Source organism: Aulonocara sp. 'chitande type north' Nkhata Bay, linkage group LG8, assembly GCF_057382095.1.
Source record: "Aulonocara sp. 'chitande type north' Nkhata Bay isolate Kocher_YH1m ecotype deep benthic linkage group LG8, A_spYH_male_GT1.1, whole genome shotgun sequence".
In the NCBI taxonomy this organism is placed as follows: Eukaryota; Metazoa; Chordata; class Actinopteri; order Cichliformes; family Cichlidae; genus Aulonocara; species Aulonocara sp. 'chitande type north' Nkhata Bay.
In genome coordinates, this window is record NC_141351.1 from 12,251,107 (window position 1) to 12,272,882 (window position 21,776).

General features: G+C 39.4%; 1 protein-coding gene across 1 annotated transcript in view; it reads right to left on the reverse strand.

The window, feature by feature from the left end:
- Positions 1-19,386, reverse strand: part of lrp2b (low density lipoprotein receptor-related protein 2b) — a 43,962-nt gene extending 24,576 nt beyond the window's left edge. The window contains exons 1-40 of the mRNA XM_086303633.1: positions 19,253-19,386; positions 17,615-17,725; positions 17,311-17,433; positions 16,678-16,794; positions 16,474-16,584; positions 15,148-15,264; positions 14,922-15,038; positions 14,515-14,658; positions 13,933-14,049; positions 13,549-13,677; positions 13,174-13,343; positions 12,850-13,073; positions 12,376-12,582; positions 12,086-12,288; positions 11,660-11,800; positions 11,212-11,421; positions 10,891-11,083; positions 10,465-10,590; positions 10,213-10,343; positions 9,543-9,680; positions 9,073-9,351; positions 8,741-8,980; positions 8,500-8,622; positions 8,182-8,298; positions 7,675-8,052; positions 7,238-7,486; positions 6,925-7,133; positions 6,646-6,830; positions 6,264-6,492; positions 5,819-5,996; positions 5,139-5,267; positions 4,791-4,957; positions 4,398-4,541; positions 3,790-3,899; positions 3,126-3,303; positions 2,826-3,039; positions 1,789-2,025; positions 1,478-1,669; positions 895-1,367; positions 47-494 (exon numbers count right to left, since the gene is read on the reverse strand). Coding sequence (XP_086159759.1) covers positions 47-494; positions 895-1,367; positions 1,478-1,669; positions 1,789-2,025; positions 2,826-3,039; positions 3,126-3,303; positions 3,790-3,899; positions 4,398-4,541; positions 4,791-4,957; positions 5,139-5,267; positions 5,819-5,996; positions 6,264-6,492; positions 6,646-6,830; positions 6,925-7,133; positions 7,238-7,486; positions 7,675-8,052; positions 8,182-8,298; positions 8,500-8,622; positions 8,741-8,980; positions 9,073-9,351; positions 9,543-9,680; positions 10,213-10,343; positions 10,465-10,590; positions 10,891-11,083; positions 11,212-11,421; positions 11,660-11,800; positions 12,086-12,288; positions 12,376-12,582; positions 12,850-13,073; positions 13,174-13,343; positions 13,549-13,677; positions 13,933-14,049; positions 14,515-14,658; positions 14,922-15,038; positions 15,148-15,264; positions 16,474-16,584; positions 16,678-16,794; positions 17,311-17,433; positions 17,615-17,725; positions 19,253-19,319 — 7,375 coding nt within the window. The 5' untranslated portion in view covers positions 19,320-19,386. The remainder of the gene's footprint in view (positions 1-46; positions 495-894; positions 1,368-1,477; positions 1,670-1,788; positions 2,026-2,825; positions 3,040-3,125; positions 3,304-3,789; positions 3,900-4,397; positions 4,542-4,790; positions 4,958-5,138; positions 5,268-5,818; positions 5,997-6,263; positions 6,493-6,645; positions 6,831-6,924; positions 7,134-7,237; positions 7,487-7,674; positions 8,053-8,181; positions 8,299-8,499; positions 8,623-8,740; positions 8,981-9,072; positions 9,352-9,542; positions 9,681-10,212; positions 10,344-10,464; positions 10,591-10,890; positions 11,084-11,211; positions 11,422-11,659; positions 11,801-12,085; positions 12,289-12,375; positions 12,583-12,849; positions 13,074-13,173; positions 13,344-13,548; positions 13,678-13,932; positions 14,050-14,514; positions 14,659-14,921; positions 15,039-15,147; positions 15,265-16,473; positions 16,585-16,677; positions 16,795-17,310; positions 17,434-17,614; positions 17,726-19,252) is intronic.
- Positions 19,387-21,776: the final 2,390 nt, after the last annotated feature.

Consider the following 21,776-nt stretch of genomic DNA (forward strand, 5'->3'; position numbering starts at 1 on the left):
AGAAAAATGAAATGATGAATGTGAAGAGTGATAATGCTTAACTCACTTGAGATGATAGTGACAGGGGGGCTTGTGACAGATGTTGTGGTGATGTAGCCAATCCTGCTCCGACCTATCCCGACATACTGCATGAAGAAAATTCGTTTCTCTCGGAAGTCATAATCCAGGCCCATTACGCCATTGCCCAAGGTCACAGTTGGATAGGGTAGACTATGATCCGTTGGGTCTAACCTCTGGCTATTTAGCGTGTAGCCTGTGGAGAAAACTAAGAACTCATCCGGTTCATAACCACATGATACTCCATTACCAAGAAGTGTCCCGTGGGCACAAGCGCATTTAGGTCCTTGCTTGTCTGGAATGGCAAAGCAGAGCTGCTGGCAGCGTCCGTTGTCTTCGTGGCATGGGTTAAATCCTACCAGATTGGCAGATGTAGGCTGGACATGTGCGTCAAAGATGGTGACGTCCATCAGCTCATCGAGATTGTCTCGGATTACCTGGTAACACCAAAAGTTGTTATTTCTTTGTCAGATAGCATAGGCATAGCACAAGTGAAGAATGATTGTTAAATGCCCACAACTAATTCCAACTGCTATCACAAAAAGTATGCCAATTTTTTGCTCGCTGTTAGCTCAAACTTTCTCTTACAATACTACAGACAGAAAAACGGTTCTTATGTACCCAAGCTAAATTTGACGAGCACTATTATATTATGTTATATTATAGCTTAACTATTAAGCAAGTAAACCAAAAACTGACATCAGATGTATTTAATTTCCAGATTCTTAAAAGAGGATTTTCTGTTTACCTGTACTTTATATTATTGTAAGCTATCACTGGAGAGAATGACAGCTAAAACTACAACTGTGTGCTAAATTAGGCAAATTCAATGTTCACCTCTGGCTGGTCGGTATTGGCTGGGTCCTTACTGGCTTGGAAGAGCTTTCCAAGCCTTTTATCCACCCACAGAATGTAGTTTCCTAATATAGCTAGTCCCATTGGAGATGGATACCGGCTCCCATACCGAATAATCTGCCTCTCTGTGCCGTCTATGGCCATGCGTGAGATCATATCAAGAACATCATCTGTCCAGTAGAGGAAGTTATTACTGTAATCAACTGTTAGGCCACGAGGTGACGCTAAGCTCTCTGATGCCAACACTGTGCGGTTTGTGCCATCCAGCAAGGCCCGCTCAATCTTCGGTGTCTGACCAGCATCAGTCCAAAAGAGGTAGCGAAGTTTAGGGCTGACAGCCACATCCCGGGGCTGATCCTCAGAGGACTTAATGAGAATCATTCGGAAGGTCGTGTTGATGGCCATCACCTCCAGGTAGGTTTCGGTTTTATGAGCATTGGTGAAATACAAGTTATCTGAAAAAGTAAATAGAGAAATTCTACATTATTTTTGTAGATTCTTTACATTTTACATTAATGCTAGTGGAGGTGGATGGATAAAATTGTTGGTGGATGTTGCCACATACTTGCAATCCAGTCAACAGCCAGACCCTGAATGCCTCTTACGCCAACTCCTGAAGGGAGAACTCTGGTGTAATGCCCTCCATCAGTTCTGGCTTTGAAAATACCCTTGTATGTGGAGTAGGTGCTGTTCTCAGTCCAGTACACATAGCCAGATTTAATGTGGGCATCCACCTTATCATGAATGACATATGATGCTGAGAAAAATATCAGAGAGGAACTTGGGTTAACGGAAAGTTGATGATTATAATCTATGCTATATAATATGAAAACAGGTTTGAACTTCATATTTCACAACAATAAGAAGCCAACATACATCCGCCAACAGGCACCATAGCTTCAGAGTGGTCAGAGCTGTTTACGTGGAAGCCACGGATATATGAGCGAGTGGAGACAACGGCGAAAGATTCATACTCTTGGCAGCTGGAGCCATCTGGAGATGGGTGAAACCCTGTAGTGCAGGCACAGGTCTTCTTATTGTCGGGTTTGGGCAAACAGAGGTGCGGACAGCCGCCGTTGTTGGAGCTGCAGGCATTAGTGGTTCCTGCTGAGTCTGAGGTGGAAAAGACAGGGTGGCGAAGGCCAGCGTTACTGGATGCCCATATTTGACTGGAGAATAAGAATTTATACCAGATCTCCTGACATGAAAAGGGTTTGACTGATATTATACAAGTAATTTTTGTGTTGTGCCGAATCTGTGACTTTCAGCAAGAGAAAATCTTTGATCATATAAACTAAGTTTGGACTTTTTTTTTCTTTTAATTAAACCTGCTTCCCAATATCCTCACATACTTGTCTTCTTCGTATTCTGCGATCTATCTCAAACACAGAGGTGACGCACCCTTTTTTGTCAGGAGTCCTAGACTTAAATGCATCTTAACATAGACAAAGACATAGATGTAGACTTGATTTACACAGTGGGGAAATTCACTTGTTCCACCAGCACAAAGAACAGGAACAAAAAGTGAATTAGAGATATATTAGAAAAAGTGAAAAGTGAAAAAAAAAATGAGTAAGAGAATAGAAAAAAGGCCAAAATATAGTACTACGTACAGATATGTTCAATAAAAAAACCCCACAAACATAGACAGTATTGTATATTCTAGTATGCACACACAAGTGAAATCTCCCAAAATGAAAGATCATTTACTTTTTGTGAAAAACAAGAAAATGTTATGAGCAAAACACAAAAAGCTAGATTCAGAAAAAGAAATAAAATTAGCCCTAAATATCATTCCCTCAGTCACTGGCTGGTATTAATTGTTATATAATCTAACCAGTCTGCATGAGAACACCAAAAACCCAAAGAACGGACACTTCTGTAGTTATTTGAAAGACACTTGATTCACATACTGTCTCTTGCATGCACTTTGAGACCATGGAGGCCAGACATGCCGCTCCTCATCACCACCATATTGGTGCCAGTGTCCTTCTCCACCCTCTCAATGACCTCATAGTCCAGGTCAGTGTAGTAGAGGTAATTTTGGTAAATAGTCAGCCCCCATGGATGGGACAGACTGCTGACCACTGTCACACGGCTTGCCCCGTCCATAGTGCCACGCTCAATCTGGGAAAATAAGAACGAACTGAAAATATTAAAGTGATCACATTTCTAGTTAAAGTCTACATATTAAACAGGTAACTTGTACTCACCACCCCTGTGCCAGCCACGCCCCAGTACAGTTTCATGGTGGAGATGTCAGCAGTGATGAACCCTATGTTAGCCATGCTGCCTGTGTAGAGGTTCACAAGGTTGCTGCCATCCATGTCAGCGCTGGCGACCTTTGGAGGAACTCCACTGTCCGACCCCTTGTCTGACCAAAATAACTTTCTGTGGATGGAAAGGTTAAACATGACAAGTGATGTGATCTCAGCGAGTCATACCGCCAACTTCTCCTCCCATTCAGTCAAACGTCACACCTATGCGCAAGATTTGCTGCTGGTGCCACACTAATGCTGATAGGATGTTAAAGTCCAAAAAACAGAGATTTCTTAGATTTTACGCTAAAAACGTTACATTAGGTTAGTTTCACTAAAATGGAAAAATATTCTAATATCATGAAATAAAAAAATCATGTAGACATTCAGTTAAATGACGTCTTGGACCAAGTTACTGTTTTAATTGGGTTATATATGTCACAGGAAGCAAAAGTGAGGGGAATATATTGCCAACATATTCACCAGCCAACTATTGTCTTCTTAATGGTAATGAGGGTGCTGTGTGCTGTGTACTATCTACATATAATATATACAAACTAAATAGCGCTGATCAAGGTAATTATATGTATTTATTAATTTTTATGAACATGTGATTTACCCTCGGGCTGGATCCAGCACAATTCCAATGGGCTCTCCTACTCCCTCTGGTTTTCCGTTAGAGGTGATAAGGATCTTCCTGTAATGCTCACTTCCATCAACACGGATAACCTAAGTGCGACATTGTATTTTATTTACGTCTACTAAAAAAAAAAATCCCCCAATAAATAATAAATGCAAAAGAACAAAAGGCAAATCATAACCTGCAATCAAAAAGATACAAAACCTCTGAGTTAACCATGCATAGCATTTTTAATTGTAGGTTGTTGTAATAATTTGCTAAACTAAACTTCTTCAAGTAACAAAAATTTGAAAATATATCAATTTAATAAATAATAATAATAAAAATAAAATAAAATAGTAATATACCACAATAATATCCAACAAAAAAGGAAAAAAAAGGAAATGAGTATATTTGATTTGGGGTATTTTTGGTAATTAAACACAACATCATGACGACATCTGTATTTAATCTTTTTTGCCACGGTGTTTTCTGATCTCTTCTAATTCAAGTGTTGTTTACTTGTTTGCAGGTACAAGTGAGCCTAGGCATGACAGCATCTTATCAGTAATTGATAATCAAATGATTCTGTGTCTCACTATGCTTACTTCAATGGTTTTGGCAGTGGGATTGGTGTAATACATTATTCGGCCTATCCAGTCAAAAGCCAGACCGGCCGGTGAGCCCATGAAAGCAGCTGGAGCAAACTGAGTTTTGTTTGTTCCGTCGGTTTTCACTCTCCAAATTGAATCCTAGCATGAGAACAAAAGAGTCAGTTAATTTAAAATAATTATTCAGAATCTGCAGGTACTATTGATGTGCACTGATCTCATTTTTCTTCTGTTTTAAACTTATTCAAATTTAAAATGAAATACAATTTCCTTCCTAATATAATGAATTGATTGTAATAAGACATCTTAGAATCTATGCATGTTTCACACTCAAATCTATTGCATGTTATAAAACTCTTTCCGCCTCTTCAGTTTAAGACCTCCACTCACAGTGCTCTGCACCCAATAGACAAACTGCTCCTGATCATCAAAGTCAATATCCTGCCCCTGGCTGATGCCAGACACTGGGGTCATTGCATTGTTGGAAGGGTCTGTGGGATCCAGGGGAATGCCAAAAATCACAGTATCCCTAACCACCATTAAGAAGGGAGTCTCATCTAGAAATGAATGGAGAAGAACAAAGAGATGCACAGTTGTAGGAGAGATTTTTTTTTAGCAAAACATTTACAGAAGGAATATTAACCACGAGCAGAAAACTCATTACTGACACTGATTTGTATTCAGCACTGTTAAATTCTGCGAACAGTGAGTCAGAGAAAGGTGTAAAACCAAAATTACCTTTAACACAGGTGCGCTTGTCAGCATCCAGCTTCCAACCTGATTGGCAGTGGCAGGTGTAGTACCTGGGTCTCAGTGTTGACAGCAGGCACAGCTGAGTGCACAGGTGTTCGCTGCATGGGTTGATGGCTAAACACAAAAGCGCAGAGTCACTTTCAGCCTTGAAATCGGATTCATTAAACTATCACACTGGTATCATTAAAAGAAGAATTTAGTGAACAAACAGATGACAAATGAAAGGAACAAGCTGAGCCTTCCACGCTCACAGTGAAGGGATCTGGTGCCTCTGGGAGCATTTTGCTGGCATGATTTGATCCACCTATTTTCTTTAGGGTATCAAAATTGTGCCCCAGGGGACCAGAACTGATAAGGACCTCCTCCATATCCATTCATACTACCCCAAAGTAACCAAGTAATACATAAACATTTACATGACAGAAAGTTGTTGTTTATTCACTATTTACAATATAAATTTCTACTTTTATAGTGGGTTCACAATAGAAAGGAAAAAAGAACATTCTCTGTGAAGAGTTAAACTTTGTTTAACTATTACAGTAGAGCATCACTGTAGTGTGTGTGTGAAACTCATGTACTCAGTTATTATAGACATCAACACATTTTAATACACTTCTTAAAGCTACAAGTATCCAAGTAAGATTTGTTTTTTATTTGAAAACTACCTGTGGGTTGTTTGATGGGATGAGCCATCACAATGCCCATGGGCTGGTAGACATTGTTCATGTGAGTAGTGATGTTGCCACCATGGAACTTGTTGGTACTCATCACCTTGCTGGTATAATGTTCTGACCAGTATATGGTGTCTTCAAAGATGGTCATACCATATGGGTGCTGGAGAACCTGGTGTTAGACACACAAAGGATAAAAACTTTTTGTGAACAATGATTATATTTTAAACGTAACACTCATTGTATTTGAATGGTTTATGCCAGTAACCTCCAATAACAGACATGATAACACCCCTGGCTTTAATGCATGTGGTGAGGAGTGACACCAAATTGTCTCAGTTCTCTAAACAGTGTTGAAAAATGATTAAAAGGGTATAAACTTTAAACAAGTAGTAAATATTTCCTCCTTATAATGAAAAACAGGAAAAACTAAACTTACCACATCGCTTGCCATAACCTGATATCGGTTGTTTCCATTATAGTCACAGTAGTCAATATATCTGAGATAGGCATCTGCAAAGTAGACTCTTTGTGTGGTGTAGTCCAGGGCCAAGCCATTGGGCCAGTAGATCTTAGTGCTGACGATGACTTTTCTCATGGTTCCATCCATGCTGGCCTGCTCAATCCTGGGGTTCTGGCCCCAGTCTGACCAGAACATCAGGTTGGTACTGGCATGAATGAGAAAGACAGAGAGGTCAATGATGTACTTCTTGAGTATGGTAAAAAAGGGTGAAAATGTATTTATAAAGGGCATTTTGCTTAACTATTAAATTAAATAATGTAATACTAGCATAACATCCATGTAACTTGAGTGTACTTACTGGTTACGGGGGTCCAAAACCAATCCACGGGGGTTGGTAATATTTCTACTCATGAGGACCTTGCGATAACGACCATCCAGAGTGGAAACCTCAATGTTCTCCATGACAGAGTCTGTCCAATACAGATTCCGACCAACCCAGTCGACAGCAATACTCTCTGTTACCATCAGACCAGATGAGAACACCTAAAACAACAGGGACATATTGAGCACTCACAAAATTAAACCGTTCATTTAAATGTTGAGATTATAAAGCAAGAAACTCTGTTGTTAGCCTTACCGCTTGTTTGCCAGTGCCGTTCTGGTAGGCACTCCATATCTTTTTCTCTTTGGTATCAGCCCAGTAGATTTTGGAAGTGACACTGTCAAAGTCTACAGTCACAATACTTAAACCGGTGATCACTGGACTCATCAGGGGTGGTCTTATGTTGACTCGGTTGGCAATGATCTGGCTACGTTTGGCAAGCAAAAGCACAGCTGCACTTGGGTCTAAAGACGGAAAAAGAGCTTGTTGGTCACTGAAAGAACTGTAGTATCTTTATAAGTATCTATATAAGTTACACAGTTCCTGTATTGTGTTGCTTGTTGCTTACTCGTAGCTTTGCAGGTCCGTCCATCTGGCTCTAGGAGGTAACCATCAGAACAGTGGCACCTGAAGCTTCCTCTTTCATTGTAGCACTGCTGGCTGCAGAAACCAGGAACCACACACTCGTTGATGTCATCGCAGGTCTTTGAGTCATTGAGGAGCTGATATCCTGGTGGACAGGTGCATTCAGCCCCAAATGGGCCTTGAATACAACTGTCGCTGCAGCCCCCGTTGCTGAGTGAACAGTCATCTTCATCTACAGGAGTTAGTAATATAATGTATTAGTAATATAATGCATTTGTGTCTTAAATTCTAGTACATTTGTCATTTTGTCTTACTTATACCAGTTTTTAAGTAATATAAAGCATTTTAGCTATCCTTAATTTCTTTTCTTTTTATGTCCATTTAGAGATTTAAATGTTATACACAATGCATTTAACTCACTGCAGATAGGTGACTCATCTGCTCCATTGGGACAGTCCCTTTGGCCGTCACACACCTTGTCCTGGTCGATGCACACCTCACTGATCGGACACAGCCACTGTCCGGAGGGGCAAGTAAACGGAGGGGTGGGGCAGTTCAGTTCATCACTCATGTCCCGGCAGTCATTTTCGCCATCACACAACCAACTCATTGGAATGCATATCTTGTTGGCGCATTGGAAGTAGTTGGATCTACAGGTGACAGGTGGGCAGGAGTTGTGTTCATCAGACCCATCCTCGCAATCTGAGTGACCATCACACTCCCACTCATCTGGTACGCAGAAACCGTCGCTCTGGCACTGAAACTCATCATCGTGGCAGAGGCCTGGACCTCGGGTGGCTGGAGTTGTCAAAGAAAATAAATAAATAAATAACTAAAACTTCATTGACTTTCTCTGATAAATTTGAGCAGAGAGTGGAATTCCCAATCTATAATTATACAAAACATTATTCTGTGCAGGTAACATACGGCAGCCTTGTTCATCAGAATGATCCCTGCAGTCAAACACTCCATCACACCGATAACTTGAATAGACACACTGGTCCCCACTGGCACAGGCAAACTCAAAGGAGGAACAGGAAAACTCTTAAAACACAAAGGAAACAGAAAACAAAGAAAAGACGAGTAAACTTTTATGGCACAACAACAAACATATGTTCAATATGCCAACTACAATCAGTGGCTTGCAGCTTTTTGCTGCCATCAAACTAGTTGCATTAAATATACGATGTTGCTCCAAAGAGCTAAAAAAATTACTAAAACATGGATGATTTTCCAGATACGTACCACAATCTTTCTCATCAGAGCCATCCAAGCAGTCTTGGTCTCCATCACAAACATAGAAGCTACTGATGCAGCGATGATCGGGACACAAGAAGTAGTTTGGAGGGCATGTGGTGATGGTTGAATCTGATAATCACAAACAGAGCTCATTTATTTATTTATTTTTAAACATGTATGTTAATATGTAATAACATAATAGCTGTATGTGCAGCAATTCAAGAAGACTTGTGGGATCTGTGCTTACTGCAGTTGTGCTCATCAGAGCCATCCCCACAGTCATTTTCACCGTCGCACACCCATTTTGCAGAGATGCATCTGTTGTTGTTGCAGGTGAAGTAGCCGGATGAACAGCTGGTAGGGACACGAGTGGGACAGTTAATCTCATCTGAGCCGTCTCCGCAGTCGTCCATGCCATCACAGCGCCAACTGGCATAGATGCAATGCTTGTTGTTGCAGGTGAAGGCATACGGAGAGCAGGTCGCTCCTGATAAAGATAAATGAGGCGATCAGTTGGATTACTTAAAAATATCTTCTTACACTAACTCCTAAGCATGTGCGTTTTTCTTTTTCATTCACCTGAATCTGTGCAGTTGGCCTCATCAGTCTGATCTATGCAGTCAACAATCCCATCACAGCGGTCAGAGTTAGGTCGGCAACGTCCTTCGTCACACTCGAAAGAGTAGTCCCCGCAGATGTTGTCAGGTGGAGGAACGGAATCGTCCTTGATGCAGTCCCTCTGATTTGACTGAAGTTTCATACCATATGGACAGCCACACACTCGACCAAAGTTGGGAGTTGGAAAACAGAAGTGGCTGCAGTGTCCATTTGGCAGCATGTTACATCGGCTATTGAAGGCTGTCAGAAAGATCACAGAGAAGAAGTCAGTAGGGTCCTCGATTGCTTTATCACTGCTCATGTGTTGTCTTGACCCAGGAGATCATTTACTTCCTACCGCCACTCAAAACTCCAAAGTCCTGGTCCTACAGCACTAAACTGCACCTCTAAGCACTTTCCAGAATCCAGTGTCTTTCTTTGGATAAACTTACTGCTGTGGAGGTCAGCTGTATAGGCCTTGATATTCATGATGCCGGTGATTCCTTGTCTGACCATAATGTTCCCACCACCGTCCCTCTTCCTCATCTCGAATATAGCACTGGTCCTTGTATCAGACACATACAGGTAGTCTACAAGATAGATATTGCTGCGTTACAAGCAGTTGCATATGTAACTAAAATACATTAAATGTTATAAATGTGATTTAGTGGTTGTTACAAGCTGGTAGAGTGGGTCAGCTACCAATCACAAGGTCGGTGGATCAATCAGTTCCTGTATCCTCCAGCTATGTGTCAAAGTATTCTTGAGCAAGAAACTGAAACCTGATTTGTCCCGATGCATCCATTGGAGTGTAAATGCATGTGCTCTTGGGCATAGATAAAAGCACTGCTTGATTGTGTATTTGTTTTGGTAAGTGAGATTTGCAGTAGAAAGTACTTTGAATACTAAATTGAGTAGAAAAGTGCTATGTAAGTTCCAGTCCATTTACCAATTCCATTTTTGGAATTGGGGAATATCGAATAGATGCATACTGTAGAAGCCAGAAGGTAATCAAATAACAATAATAAGGCTAACCTTGGTTTCCTTAAGAGCTTGCTTATGGGGAGTATGGTGTGTTTGTGTTTTGTGCAGTATTCTGAATGAGTGTACAGTTGAATTAACCTGTATAAACTGTCAAAGAGTAGGGCTGAGTGATCTGGCCGATGTTGGTAAATGTCTGTCTGTCACTTCCTTCAACATCAATGTGGCCAATCTGATCAAGAAGGGTATCGACCCAGTACAGCCTGTTATTCCTGTCAAAGAGAAATCCACAAAGAAGAAGTGTAGCTGAGTCATACAATATACTGTTTATTATTCCTTAAATGGAGCCAAGCAGGTATTCTCATAACTGACATAGTTGACCACTCTACTTACATATAGTCAACAGCAAGCCCAAATGGCCATCCCAGTGTTGTGTTGACAAGAGGGACAGCATTGCTGCCATCAGTGAAGCCTCTCATTATTACTGCTGGACGATACCAGTCAGACCAGAACAAGTAGCTGTGGAGAAATGTTTGGTGAAGTAATGCAGTAGACTACAGTGAATAATGATAATTGTTATCCTGAATATAAAGGGTGGAGGCCCATGTGATGGCTGTGGTTTAGGAAGTAGTAGTGTAGAGTAGTGAGTATAGTAAAAGTGGTTTGAATAGACAGCATTTTTCTATGATCAGAAAAATCTGAATAAAAAAATATTCATTACCATTTATTGTGTTTAATTTCCTTCCTGTCTCTACAAACTAAAACCTGCTCAGGCAAAGTATCTTTCAGGAGTTATTTGTGATAAATCTGATAACTCACCCAGCACTAGGATGCACTGCAATTCCCTTTGGGTTCCCTAATCCCGTCACAATGTCTCGTCTGGACTTGTCTGTGACTCTGAAGGCTACCACTGAGCTGTAGGTGCTTGTGGTCCAAAACAAAACTTTTGAGGTCCAGTCATATGCCATGGCATCAACTATCCCCACTCTGTAGCCTGTCAAAATCTGCTGAACTGAGATTGGATAAATATAATAGGTGAGATCGCTTTGATTAAACACTGTAACTATATCAAGGTTAGGTTATAAAACTCAGCACCCTAAGTGCCACTTTCTTTTTTTTTTACCCAAGTCAAAAACTCACCACTGCCATTGAGGTTCGACTTATAGATGAGGCCTTTGGACCTGTCGTTGTAGAAAACAGTCCCCTCATTGCCGTCAAACTCCATTGCAGAGCCAGAAAAAGACGCCCCGAGGCCTGTGAGGGGCAGAGTGATGTCCTCCTGCGTGGACAGATTCAGTGGGATTCCCCGCACCGCCAGTGAGGAGGCCACCAGTAAGTAGTCCTTCACCTCTGCACAAAAAATTAGTGCCAGGGCTTATTATCATATAAACTTGCTGTTTAAATGATATATTAAAAAAAAACTTAAAATTCCCAGATCTAGCTTACCAGAAAGGATTGTAATTTTTTAAATTGTCAGCACATTATTATACATTTCATTAACTATTTTTTTTAACCCAGAACAGAAACACGTATATAAACACGTGTATAAGAGAAGGGTAAGGTCGTTTTACAAATTAGATAAACTTACTGAAGCAGGACCGAAGGTCCGAATGGAGGTCATAGCCATGGCGACACTTACAGCGGAAGCCCAAACCATCATTGTCAGTGCGGTGACTTAAGACACAAATTTGCTCACAGCCACCATTGTTTCTCCCACAAGGGTTCTTCACTGCATTACAAGACAGATGTCATCATTTTATGACATCACTCAGTGTAGTATGTAGCTCTTATAGATAACAAAGAATTTTCTTTTTGTGATAAGATAAAAATTTGTTCACAACACAGTTGGTAGATTTTTTTAGTCAAGTATGCAGTTCACGATATCTGGAGAAATACATTTTTAATACTTTATTTTTTACCATAAATTAAGAGGCATCTTGTTACATTATATTCAAGGGAAAGCAGACATTTTAAAGTTGTTTTCCTCAGACTGAATGTGACTGAATCTCCTTACCCAGAGGCTGCATGAGAGGGTGGGAGACGACAACATGGCCTGGCCGGTTCGCGGCACGATAGAGGAGGGTTGGGTTGCTGCCATTGAAGCGATTTGATCTGATCACACCCATCTTGCTCCAGTCAGTGAAGAATACGTGGTTTTCAAATAAAGCAATTCCAAAAGGATGTGGCGACTGTGTTCCACCATTGAGGACTAATTTTCTATGTGAAACAAGTACGCCTTAGAAAGAACATCAAGGAGGATACAACTGAAGGAGGTCAACAATTTATTTCTAATGTAACCTTTACCTGTCCAAACCGCTGTACGTGACAGTCTCCACTGTGTCAAAGTGGCTGTCAGACCAGTAGACCCTCTGGGTGATGATATCAAGGGTAATTCCTGTTGGCGTGCCGAGCCTGCTCTTTACCAGCTCGAAACGATTGCTGCCATCCATGAAGGCACGTTCGAGCGTAGACTGCACATTGTTACCACCCATGTCTGTGAAGAACATGTAGCTACAAACCAAAAAAAAAAAAAATGTAAAAGGATGTTATATGAGTTATATGAGCAAAACTCAGGTGAACTCAAAGACTCTTGGACATCCAATCTTTTACACTCAAATTATCTTCAACTCACAAAATTATGATGTTTATCAAACTTTTTTCCTGACACTGAATTTGTAGATGAAAAAATTGCCAGTAATTCAAAAACTAATGCCCAAACCTAAACTCATATTTCAATCTTTTTGTGATTATAAAACCACGTCATTTATTTAAACTCACCCTACTGTTGGGTCCAGGGCGAGGCCATGAGGAGTCCGCAGGTTTTCAGCCACCAGCGTCACTCGATTTCCTCCATCAAAGTCACACACATCAATGCGCTCCACCCTGGCCTCCAGTACATAAAGTTTGAGGTTGATCCAATCAACTGCAATATTCTGGACGCTGTGAACCGAATTATTCAGAATTGCCTTAATGTCGCCTCCGTAATAGTTGGCGGAATAAACCTGGCAAAAGAATTTCAAAGTTTTGGATTAATGTTTGTTGTATAAAAAATAACAATAAAACATAATCAAGAACTTCATCAGACATTAAATTCAAACTGACTTTTTTGGTATAAGTATCACTCCAGAAGACTTTGTCATTGTGCCAGCTGTAGGCGACTGCCACTGCTAAACCTTTTCCCTGGGATGGCACCAGAATCCTGACAATGCGCCCGTGCAGATCAGCTATCATCACATCACCCCCATTGGTGAAAATTAGCTGTGGCAGCCCAGCTGAAAAACACAAATAACAGACACGAGAAAATGTAACCATTGATGTAATTGCAAACAAAATATGAGGAAAAGAATGATATTTGAAGATCGTTGTCACTCAGCTGGACTGTAAACAATAATGTCTTTTTAATTTAATGATTTCAGTCTCATCTTTTAAACAGCAAAATTAAACACAGGTACCATGACATGTGTGCACTCTCTGTACCTGACACATTTGCTCTGCAAACATGACCTTGCTCCAAGACGTATCCATCAGCACAGCTGCAGTGGTGTGTGCCAGGACGATCCTCACACAGCTGGTCACAGATGCCCCAGATCTGACAGTCATTGTAGTCTGGGCAACAGAACAAACAGCCATGTTTTGGATGTATAATGTGAGGGACATTATAGTAAGAGTCTACACAAATGATTTGCAGCTAGAACACACTGAAATTACACAGTTTATGCTTCCTCAAAGCTCTGTGCTTTTTCCAGGACGCAAAACACAAGTTGCTAAAACTGTGTGTGCTGTCGATGTCTGATTCAATTTTAACACTGCCACACATAGAGACGATGTTTTTAGGGAAAAAATACATATAAAAGAACTCACCTACACACGACCGACTGTCATTGGCTACAATGAAGCCATCAGGGCAGTAGCATGCACCACCCTGAGGAGATGGGTGGCAGTAGAACTCACAGCTCAAGGCTGAGCACCTTTCCAGGCCTGTGAGTCAACATCACAGAAATGAACATCATGGACAAATGTAAACAACGGTAAAAGTGTAAAATTAATCCTATTCTAAGAAGCTTGGATGCCAGGACGTTATTGGTATCGTAATAAGCTTTATAGGCCTGAAAATGACCTGCAAAAAGTTAATATTAAACCAAGTGTGTGTTAAGGCAGTGATAAGGAATGCAAAAGTTATGATTATAGTATCTGAGCAGCTGACATCTGGTAAACATTTGTGATTACTCGACACTATAGCCAAAGCCCTTACACCCAAATTTATCAAATTGCGGTTCTGAAAACGTGAGACATTCTACACTCGACAAGATCTCGATCACTTCAATTCCTTCAGATTCATCTCATTTGTTGTTGTTGTTGTTTTTTAGATTAAAGGCAGGTGTGACATGATAGTATCATAAACGGTAGAATTCTTAGTGCGGGACTTGTACACGTCAGGCTTACCGCAGGTTTGCTGTGCAGTGGTGTTGGTCTCATCTGTGCCTCCAGGACAGTCAGGCTTGTCATCACACACGTTTCCCACTGGTATGCACATGGTCGAGCCTGGGCATCCCCACTCACCGGGGTAACAGTCTCGGGAGTTACTATCTGAAAAACATTGAAAGACGTATAATTATGTTAAAAATATGCAAACATTCTTTCATGTTGTTGTGAGGAAAAAATCTTTCTTGATTTGTTATGATGGTATAATTTGAGCTTTAACTCTTGAAGAGTGATTTCAAAACTCAATGAACCTTCTAATACGTCTAATAGTTAAACTAATCTTGACATTTTCATGAACTTTTTAAAAATTATTTTATTGAAAGTCATAAACAATGTCACATATTAGTAAATCAGTCAAGTTTTCTCACCACATCCTCTCTCATCACTGTAGTCCCCACAGTCGTTGAACTTGTCACACACCCACTGCTGAGGAATGCAACGGCCACTGGCGCAAGTGAACTGGTTGCCACTGCAGCTCTGGTAATCTAGACAACCAGTAAGTTAAATGGCAGCCTGTGCTTATTGAACACAATTTAAAATGTAAAAGAGGCTCATAATTAGCTAGCATGTGTGTTCGGTCTCATTCACCCGTACCACAGTTTTGCTCATCACTGTCATCCCCACAGTCATCCCAGTGGTCACACACAAATGACATCGGGATACAGAAGCCATTTGCACATTGGAACTGGTGGATGGGGCAATGCTGAGTTGCTGAAAATAAAACAGAGACTGGATTTACAGGAGGTCCAGCAATATGTTAATTATTAAAATGAGTTATGACTCACAAAAACTAAAGTAACAAGTGAACACATCTCAATTTAGGTTCATCAAAATCACGAGGAGTCCAGACTGATAAAGATCCAGAGGTACAAAGGTTGAGACTTTACTGCTCTCTGGCACCATAGACTGCTAAACTATAATAATGCATAGCTGGGCTATCATTACCTGTAAACCAAATAAAATTAAAATACTTCATAGCCATTATGCAGAATAAAACTGGCTAATTAGGAGTTAAGCATAACTATCAAAATATATAATATGAAAATAATAAAAATGAACTTTAAAAACTTTTAGTTGCTTTAAAACACGGCAACCGTTTTGTGAATATGTTCTTTAAGCAACTGGGATGAAAACATTCTGCAATGTTACTGCACAACATCATTTCATGCATCATCTTAACACCCCATGCAGGACCTACCATTAGAGGCCAAACAAATATGGTGTCTGGAAATGGCTTTTTGCTATGTTTATACAACAGGAGAACACTAATAAAATTTAGGTAATAGCATATTTTAAAAATATAATTAATAGAAAAAGTATAAATATACATAAATTTATTAGAATTTTTGTTAAATTAGACGCAGAAGAGACTACAGAAGCCTATTTCTGCTACTGAAGAATTTTTTTGCCGTCCATGAGGCCCAACATCAGGTTGGTATCTCAAGTATCTTGAAATTCTGAGTTTAGTGTGACAAAAGTTTGACTTGCTCACAATTAACCTGAAGTTTTGAGTCGAACTTTTGAGACATGTAACTCAACATGTTGACTTAGCTGTGCTCGGCACTTTAAGGCATGTAAAGGTAAGATAGGTAAGAAAAGTGTTGAATTTTAAAGGTGCAGACAAGACAATGGAAGCTAGTTTCCACAACTGAAAAATGTTTTTCTCCTGTTGGTGAGTTCAAATTTCAGATTGGTATCTTAAAATTCTGACTCACTAACTCAGAATTTTAAGTTGTCAATCTCAAAAGTTCAAGTTACATATCGCAAAGTTTGGATTGACATAGTAGGTGGAAATCTTGAGTTCAGTATGTTGAAAGTCTGACTTGCTCAGACATAACTTGAAATTTTGAGATAAATAAAAATTTTTTTCCTACTTTGGTGGAGTTGAAAACAAGAAGAGTAGAAGCGTTATCTACTCACTACAGTTGAATTCATCAGAGCCGTCTCTGCAGTCTTCTCGTCCATTGCAGTGCTGTGAGTTGTTGTAACAGGCCCCGTTGGCACAGGTTTTCTCAGTGCATTGTGGATAGTCTGCAAACAACAAGTAGTTCCTCCATTACAATTAGAATACTATCATCTAGTAAAGTAACCATGGCCGGTTACATCTAGATCTAAAACTCTTACTGCAGTTATTCTCATCAGAGTTGTCCACGCAGTCCTTTACGTGGTCACATCTGTACTTGCTGGGGATACACTGGCCCTCCCGACAGGTGAACTGGTTTGGGCTGCAGGTCCGTCCACCTGAACCAAAAATATGAAGCTAGGCTTGTTTCAAAAATCCACTTTGTGGGAGAATTAGACTTCTAACAAGGAGCGTAATGTGATTATAGAATTACTTCTTGGTTCAATAAGTCTTTGCCACACTGAAAGCCAAACACAGACTTTACAAAAGAAATGGTTCATAATGTAGATTGTCTGTTATAACGGGTTTGTGTAATGAATAAACCACAGTGTTAACTTTAAATTCATGAATATTGGAAGATCTAAGTTTTAACATTAGATACTTGAAATGCTTAGTTTAGATAGCTTCTTTTACAGATCATTTAAAGAATCAACTTTTTTTTAATTTTGTATAGTTTCTGTTCCTTTTGAAATTATGAACAATACCTTTAGAGGCCACCTAGTTTAAGTCTTCATTACTTCATTATAAGTACACATTTTTTTTGTCTTGTGATTATGACAGTTTTCAGGACAAACAAAAGTGTTTGTTCATTTCTCTGTTCTTTGACGCCACGTTCAAGCATTCATTCTGCATACCACAGGTTCTTTGCTCATCTGAGCCGTCGATGCAGTCCTCCTCCCCATCGCAGACAAATCCTGATGGGATGCATTCACCGCTTGTCACACATTTAAATTCCTGTGAGGTGCACGACGGAGGTGCTGCAACAAAAGGAGCAAAACAGTTGTTTAGGATACAAAAGAAATGTAAGTCATACAGTTTATGCTTGGCTTCACATTTCTTCTCTTTGTTTTATTTTTGTTACATTAGCAAGAGCACATGTACCAACATATGTCTGACTTCTTAAAGGGATTTTTTTCTGTGATTGTTTGCGATGCTTACGACAGTTCAGCTCATCTGAATCATCTGTGCAGTCTTTCGTTCCGTCACACCTCCAGCCTATGTCGATGCATTGTCCATTGTTGCACTGAAACTGATCACTTCCACAACTTCCTGTAGAGAGATAAAATATCTTTCTTTCTTTTTTTAATGGCCAGCATGTGTGCTTCACATGCACAGATTTGGTTAGAAATCGTTTACAAAATATACATATAAAAAATAGGTGGAAATCAGGCAGCTAGCTGATATTTAATTGCTTGAAGTCCACGTTTCTTAAGTAAGATGAACATGTTTTATAGTTTTCTTCACAAATGAGTTACTATGTTTATGAGAGCTACTTCCTCCGTGTGCAGCTTCTGAACTTTAAACATGTGAGTCGGCGTTTTAAACATGACTAATTAACACCTCAGCAGTCCAACTTATGACCCAGGAGATTATGAGACCATCATTTTAAACTCATTATCAAACTTTAATTTAGCACAACGTTAACTGAATTCGTGTACTTAGTAGAAAAGCTAGCTATTTTAATTCTGCTTCATTTTTCTAAATGAAATTTGTGGTTAATCATTTAGTTTTGATTGCAGTTTGGTTTTAGTTAAGAATGAGTTTGCTCTGTTGTTGTTTAAAAATGTTAAAATTTATTAGATCACCCTGGATCACTTCGCTCTTAGACTGAAGGCTTACTTGTTGTTCCCAGAGTATTTAAAAGCAGAATGGGAAGCGGAGCCTTCAGTTTTCAGGCCCCTCTTCTGTGGAACCAGCTTCCTGTTTGGATTTGACAGACAGACACCCTCTCTACTTTCAAGATTATGGTTAAAACTTTCCTGTTTGATAAAGCATATAGTTAAAGCTGGATAAGGTGATTCTCCCTTAGTTGTGCTGCAATAGGTGTAGGCTGCTCGGGGCTTCCCATGATGCATTGTGTGTTTCTTCTTCAGTCACCTTTCTCACTCACTGTGTGTTTACACACCTCTCTGCATTTAACTATTAGTTATTATTAATCTGTGGCTCTCTTTCTCCCCTCACACCAACAGGTTGCAGTAGATGGCCATCCTTCCCTGAGCCTGGTTCTCCCAGAGGTTTCTTCCTGTTAAAAGAGAGTTTTTCTTTTCCACCAACACCAAACCTCTTGCTCATGAGAGGGTGATATGATTTTGCCACATCTTTTCTTTTTTTTTTTTCTCTTTGTATTAATATGTGGTCTTAAGCTCATGATATAAAGCACCTTGAGGGAACTGTTGTTGTGATTTGGTGATTTATAAATAAATAGGAACTGAAGTTATTAGACTGGATTAAACCAAACTGCTAAAAATTAAAACCAAAAACATACAGTAGTTTCTTGTTTTTTAAAAAATATTATTTTAGTTTTGTAAGTACACAACATGTTTTCAGATTTTTAAAAATTTACTTTTTGTTTAAGTTCAGTTAACTGAGATTTTTACATTAAATTATAGCATTTATTTTAGGTAGTGGTTAAAAGTATTAACTTTTTTCAGATTTTAGAACTCAAATCACTTACAGAAATTACACATTTTGGTGAAAAAAATCACTGGTATGACACAGTTTTCCCCTTTTTATTGTACTACTAGTGTATTACTTACCTAAAAGTATGCTTTCTTGAAATGAAGAGTGCACACCTACCTTGAACAAGTTTAAATCCCTGGAACAGCAGCAAAAGAATTAGAAGATGAAGACCTTTAAGGTCCATAATTCAAAGCTCTATTTTCTTTTGGAGTGATCTTGTCTTCCTCAGGTCTGGCGTTAGTTTGACAAAGTATGTATGCTCATGTTAAATCTGTGCCCTTACTCTCCCAAACCCAAAAGAGAATGACTTCAGATAGTAGATGTATGGCTCAGACCAATCAAGGAAGGAGTGATCTGAGATGGAGTTATACAGCTTTTTATGGCCAGCTATTTTACATAAACTTGATCTAAGATTAACTTTTAATTGTTGGAATGTTGTCTATGTCAGCAAGAAAAAGCAACTTGTCATATTTGTGTAAGATTATAAAAAAAAAAAGGTTAACTAAGTTAAAGCATCGATTATTGGTTCCTTTTAAGTAGCTGGAAGTAGTTATTTTTTAGTTCTATATAAAACATTAGGAATTTATACATTTTAAATTTTGTTGGAAATGTAATGACTATGATTGAGGCATGGTTGATGCTGCCAGGCAGGTTGAAATTAGTATGTCAGAAACTGCTGATCTACTGGGATTTTTTTTCAAAGATCTAAAAAAGAGAAAATATCCAGTGAGCAGCAGTTCTCTGGGTCAGAATGTCTTACTGATGTCAGAGGAGAATGACCAGACTGCTTTGAGCTGATAGGAAGGTAACAGTAACTTCAACTGTACCTTAAAGCAAATTGGCTTTTGGAGCAGAACAACACACCAGGTGCCACTCCAGTCAGTTTAGAGCAGGGAAATAAATATTGTCTGATCAAGCTTGTCTTCTGCTGTGACATTTAGATGGTAGGGTCAGAATTTGGCATAAATAACATGAAAACATGGATCCATCCTACCTTTATGACCTCAGTGTACACATCTACAATTTTTCCAGCACCCTGTTGAATCTACACTACTGGTCAAAGGTTTAGGACCACCCTAATATTATGCTGAAATGAAAGCATAATACAAATAAGCAGTTGGAGTTAAAAAAGAAATCATGTAATCAATTTATAGACCAAAGCATATTCTAAACTTTTGACTCGTAAAAGTAGCCACCTTTGGCACATATAATAGCTGAACACACCTGTGACATTCTTTCAACAATAGAAATCAAATATTCTTCAGAAAGTTCTTCCCATATCTGTTGGAGATGTTCCCATAAATGTGTGGCACTCATAGGTTTCTGTTCCCTGAAAAGGGCCTTTTTGTATAATTCTGTTAGGATGCCTGGGTCGTTGACCCAGGGTTTTGAGTTTATTATATTATTTATCCTTTCTAGTCTTTGGTTTCTTTGTTAGAGTTCTATCTTATGGTTTATGTCTCTGTGTTCTCTAGTTGCTCTGTCTCCCCTGTCAGCTGTATCCCTTTGTCAAGTTCGCGTCTCTGTGTTAGGTTTCCTGTTTTACTTTGAAAGTCCATGTCTCATGTAAATGCGTCTGGTTTTGCTTCCTTTGTCTCGTTAGGCCTGATTTGCCCCAGCTGTGTTTCCCTCCTGTTACCCATTCCCTGATTGCTCCCTCTGTGTATTTAAGCCCTGTGTTTCTCTGTCTGCATAAGTTTACCTTAGAGTCTCAGTTTTGTTACTTTTGGAGTTCAGCCTTAAAGCTGTATTTAAGTTCACCTTTTGTCTCAGACTGTCTGCATTTTAGGTCCTTTTCCTGCCTGCATACAGCCTTCACATAACAAATTCTGATTTGTACACGTTTCTTCAGTTTTGGGAAACCTTACCTTACCTCTGGCAGTTCACCACTTACCTTTGTACCATTTCCAGCTATTCACTGGACTTGAACAACTTAAATTGGAAAGAATAGCTGGAAAAATTGGGGTGTTCTAAAACTTTTGACCAGTAGTGTATGCCACAAAGAATGACGGAAAAGGGGGGTTTAGCTTAGTACTACCAAGATCTAATTAGTAAAGTGTCTAAGTGTATATAAAAAAATTGTAATTTGCATGAGATTTAATCATGCAAGATACAACATCACACAGCATCAGTATTAATCATAGTTAATGCTGTTGCATTTTGACAGTTGTATTTTTTGCACAATATACACTATTAAATATTGTCAGCAATTTTTGCACAATCAAAACAAGCTAACAATTTTTCACACAGGTCTTTCATGTCCCTAAATCCCCTCCCTTCCAGCACACACAAACAACAATAAGTCAAAGATGCTGCCTTAGTGTCAAATGGTGCCACATCACTGAAACATCATCACATTTTCTGACAGTTTCTGCCAACTTCTTTATTGCACTTTATTACTACAGTGTATGACCTTGTCAAAGCAACTCTGCTCAATTGCTTTATAGCACAAATGGATGTCTCCTTGCAGGAGAAATATATAATGATCAATGTTCTTCCAGAATAAATGAAACTAAGCCTAGTGAACAATACTGCATGAGTGAGAGGTCTGTGAGAAAAGCTTCTCTCTGAAATTGTTAAAATTATGTCAATCCCACATTTAAGATTGAAGCCTACCCCTAAAAAGAAAAAATAACAGAAA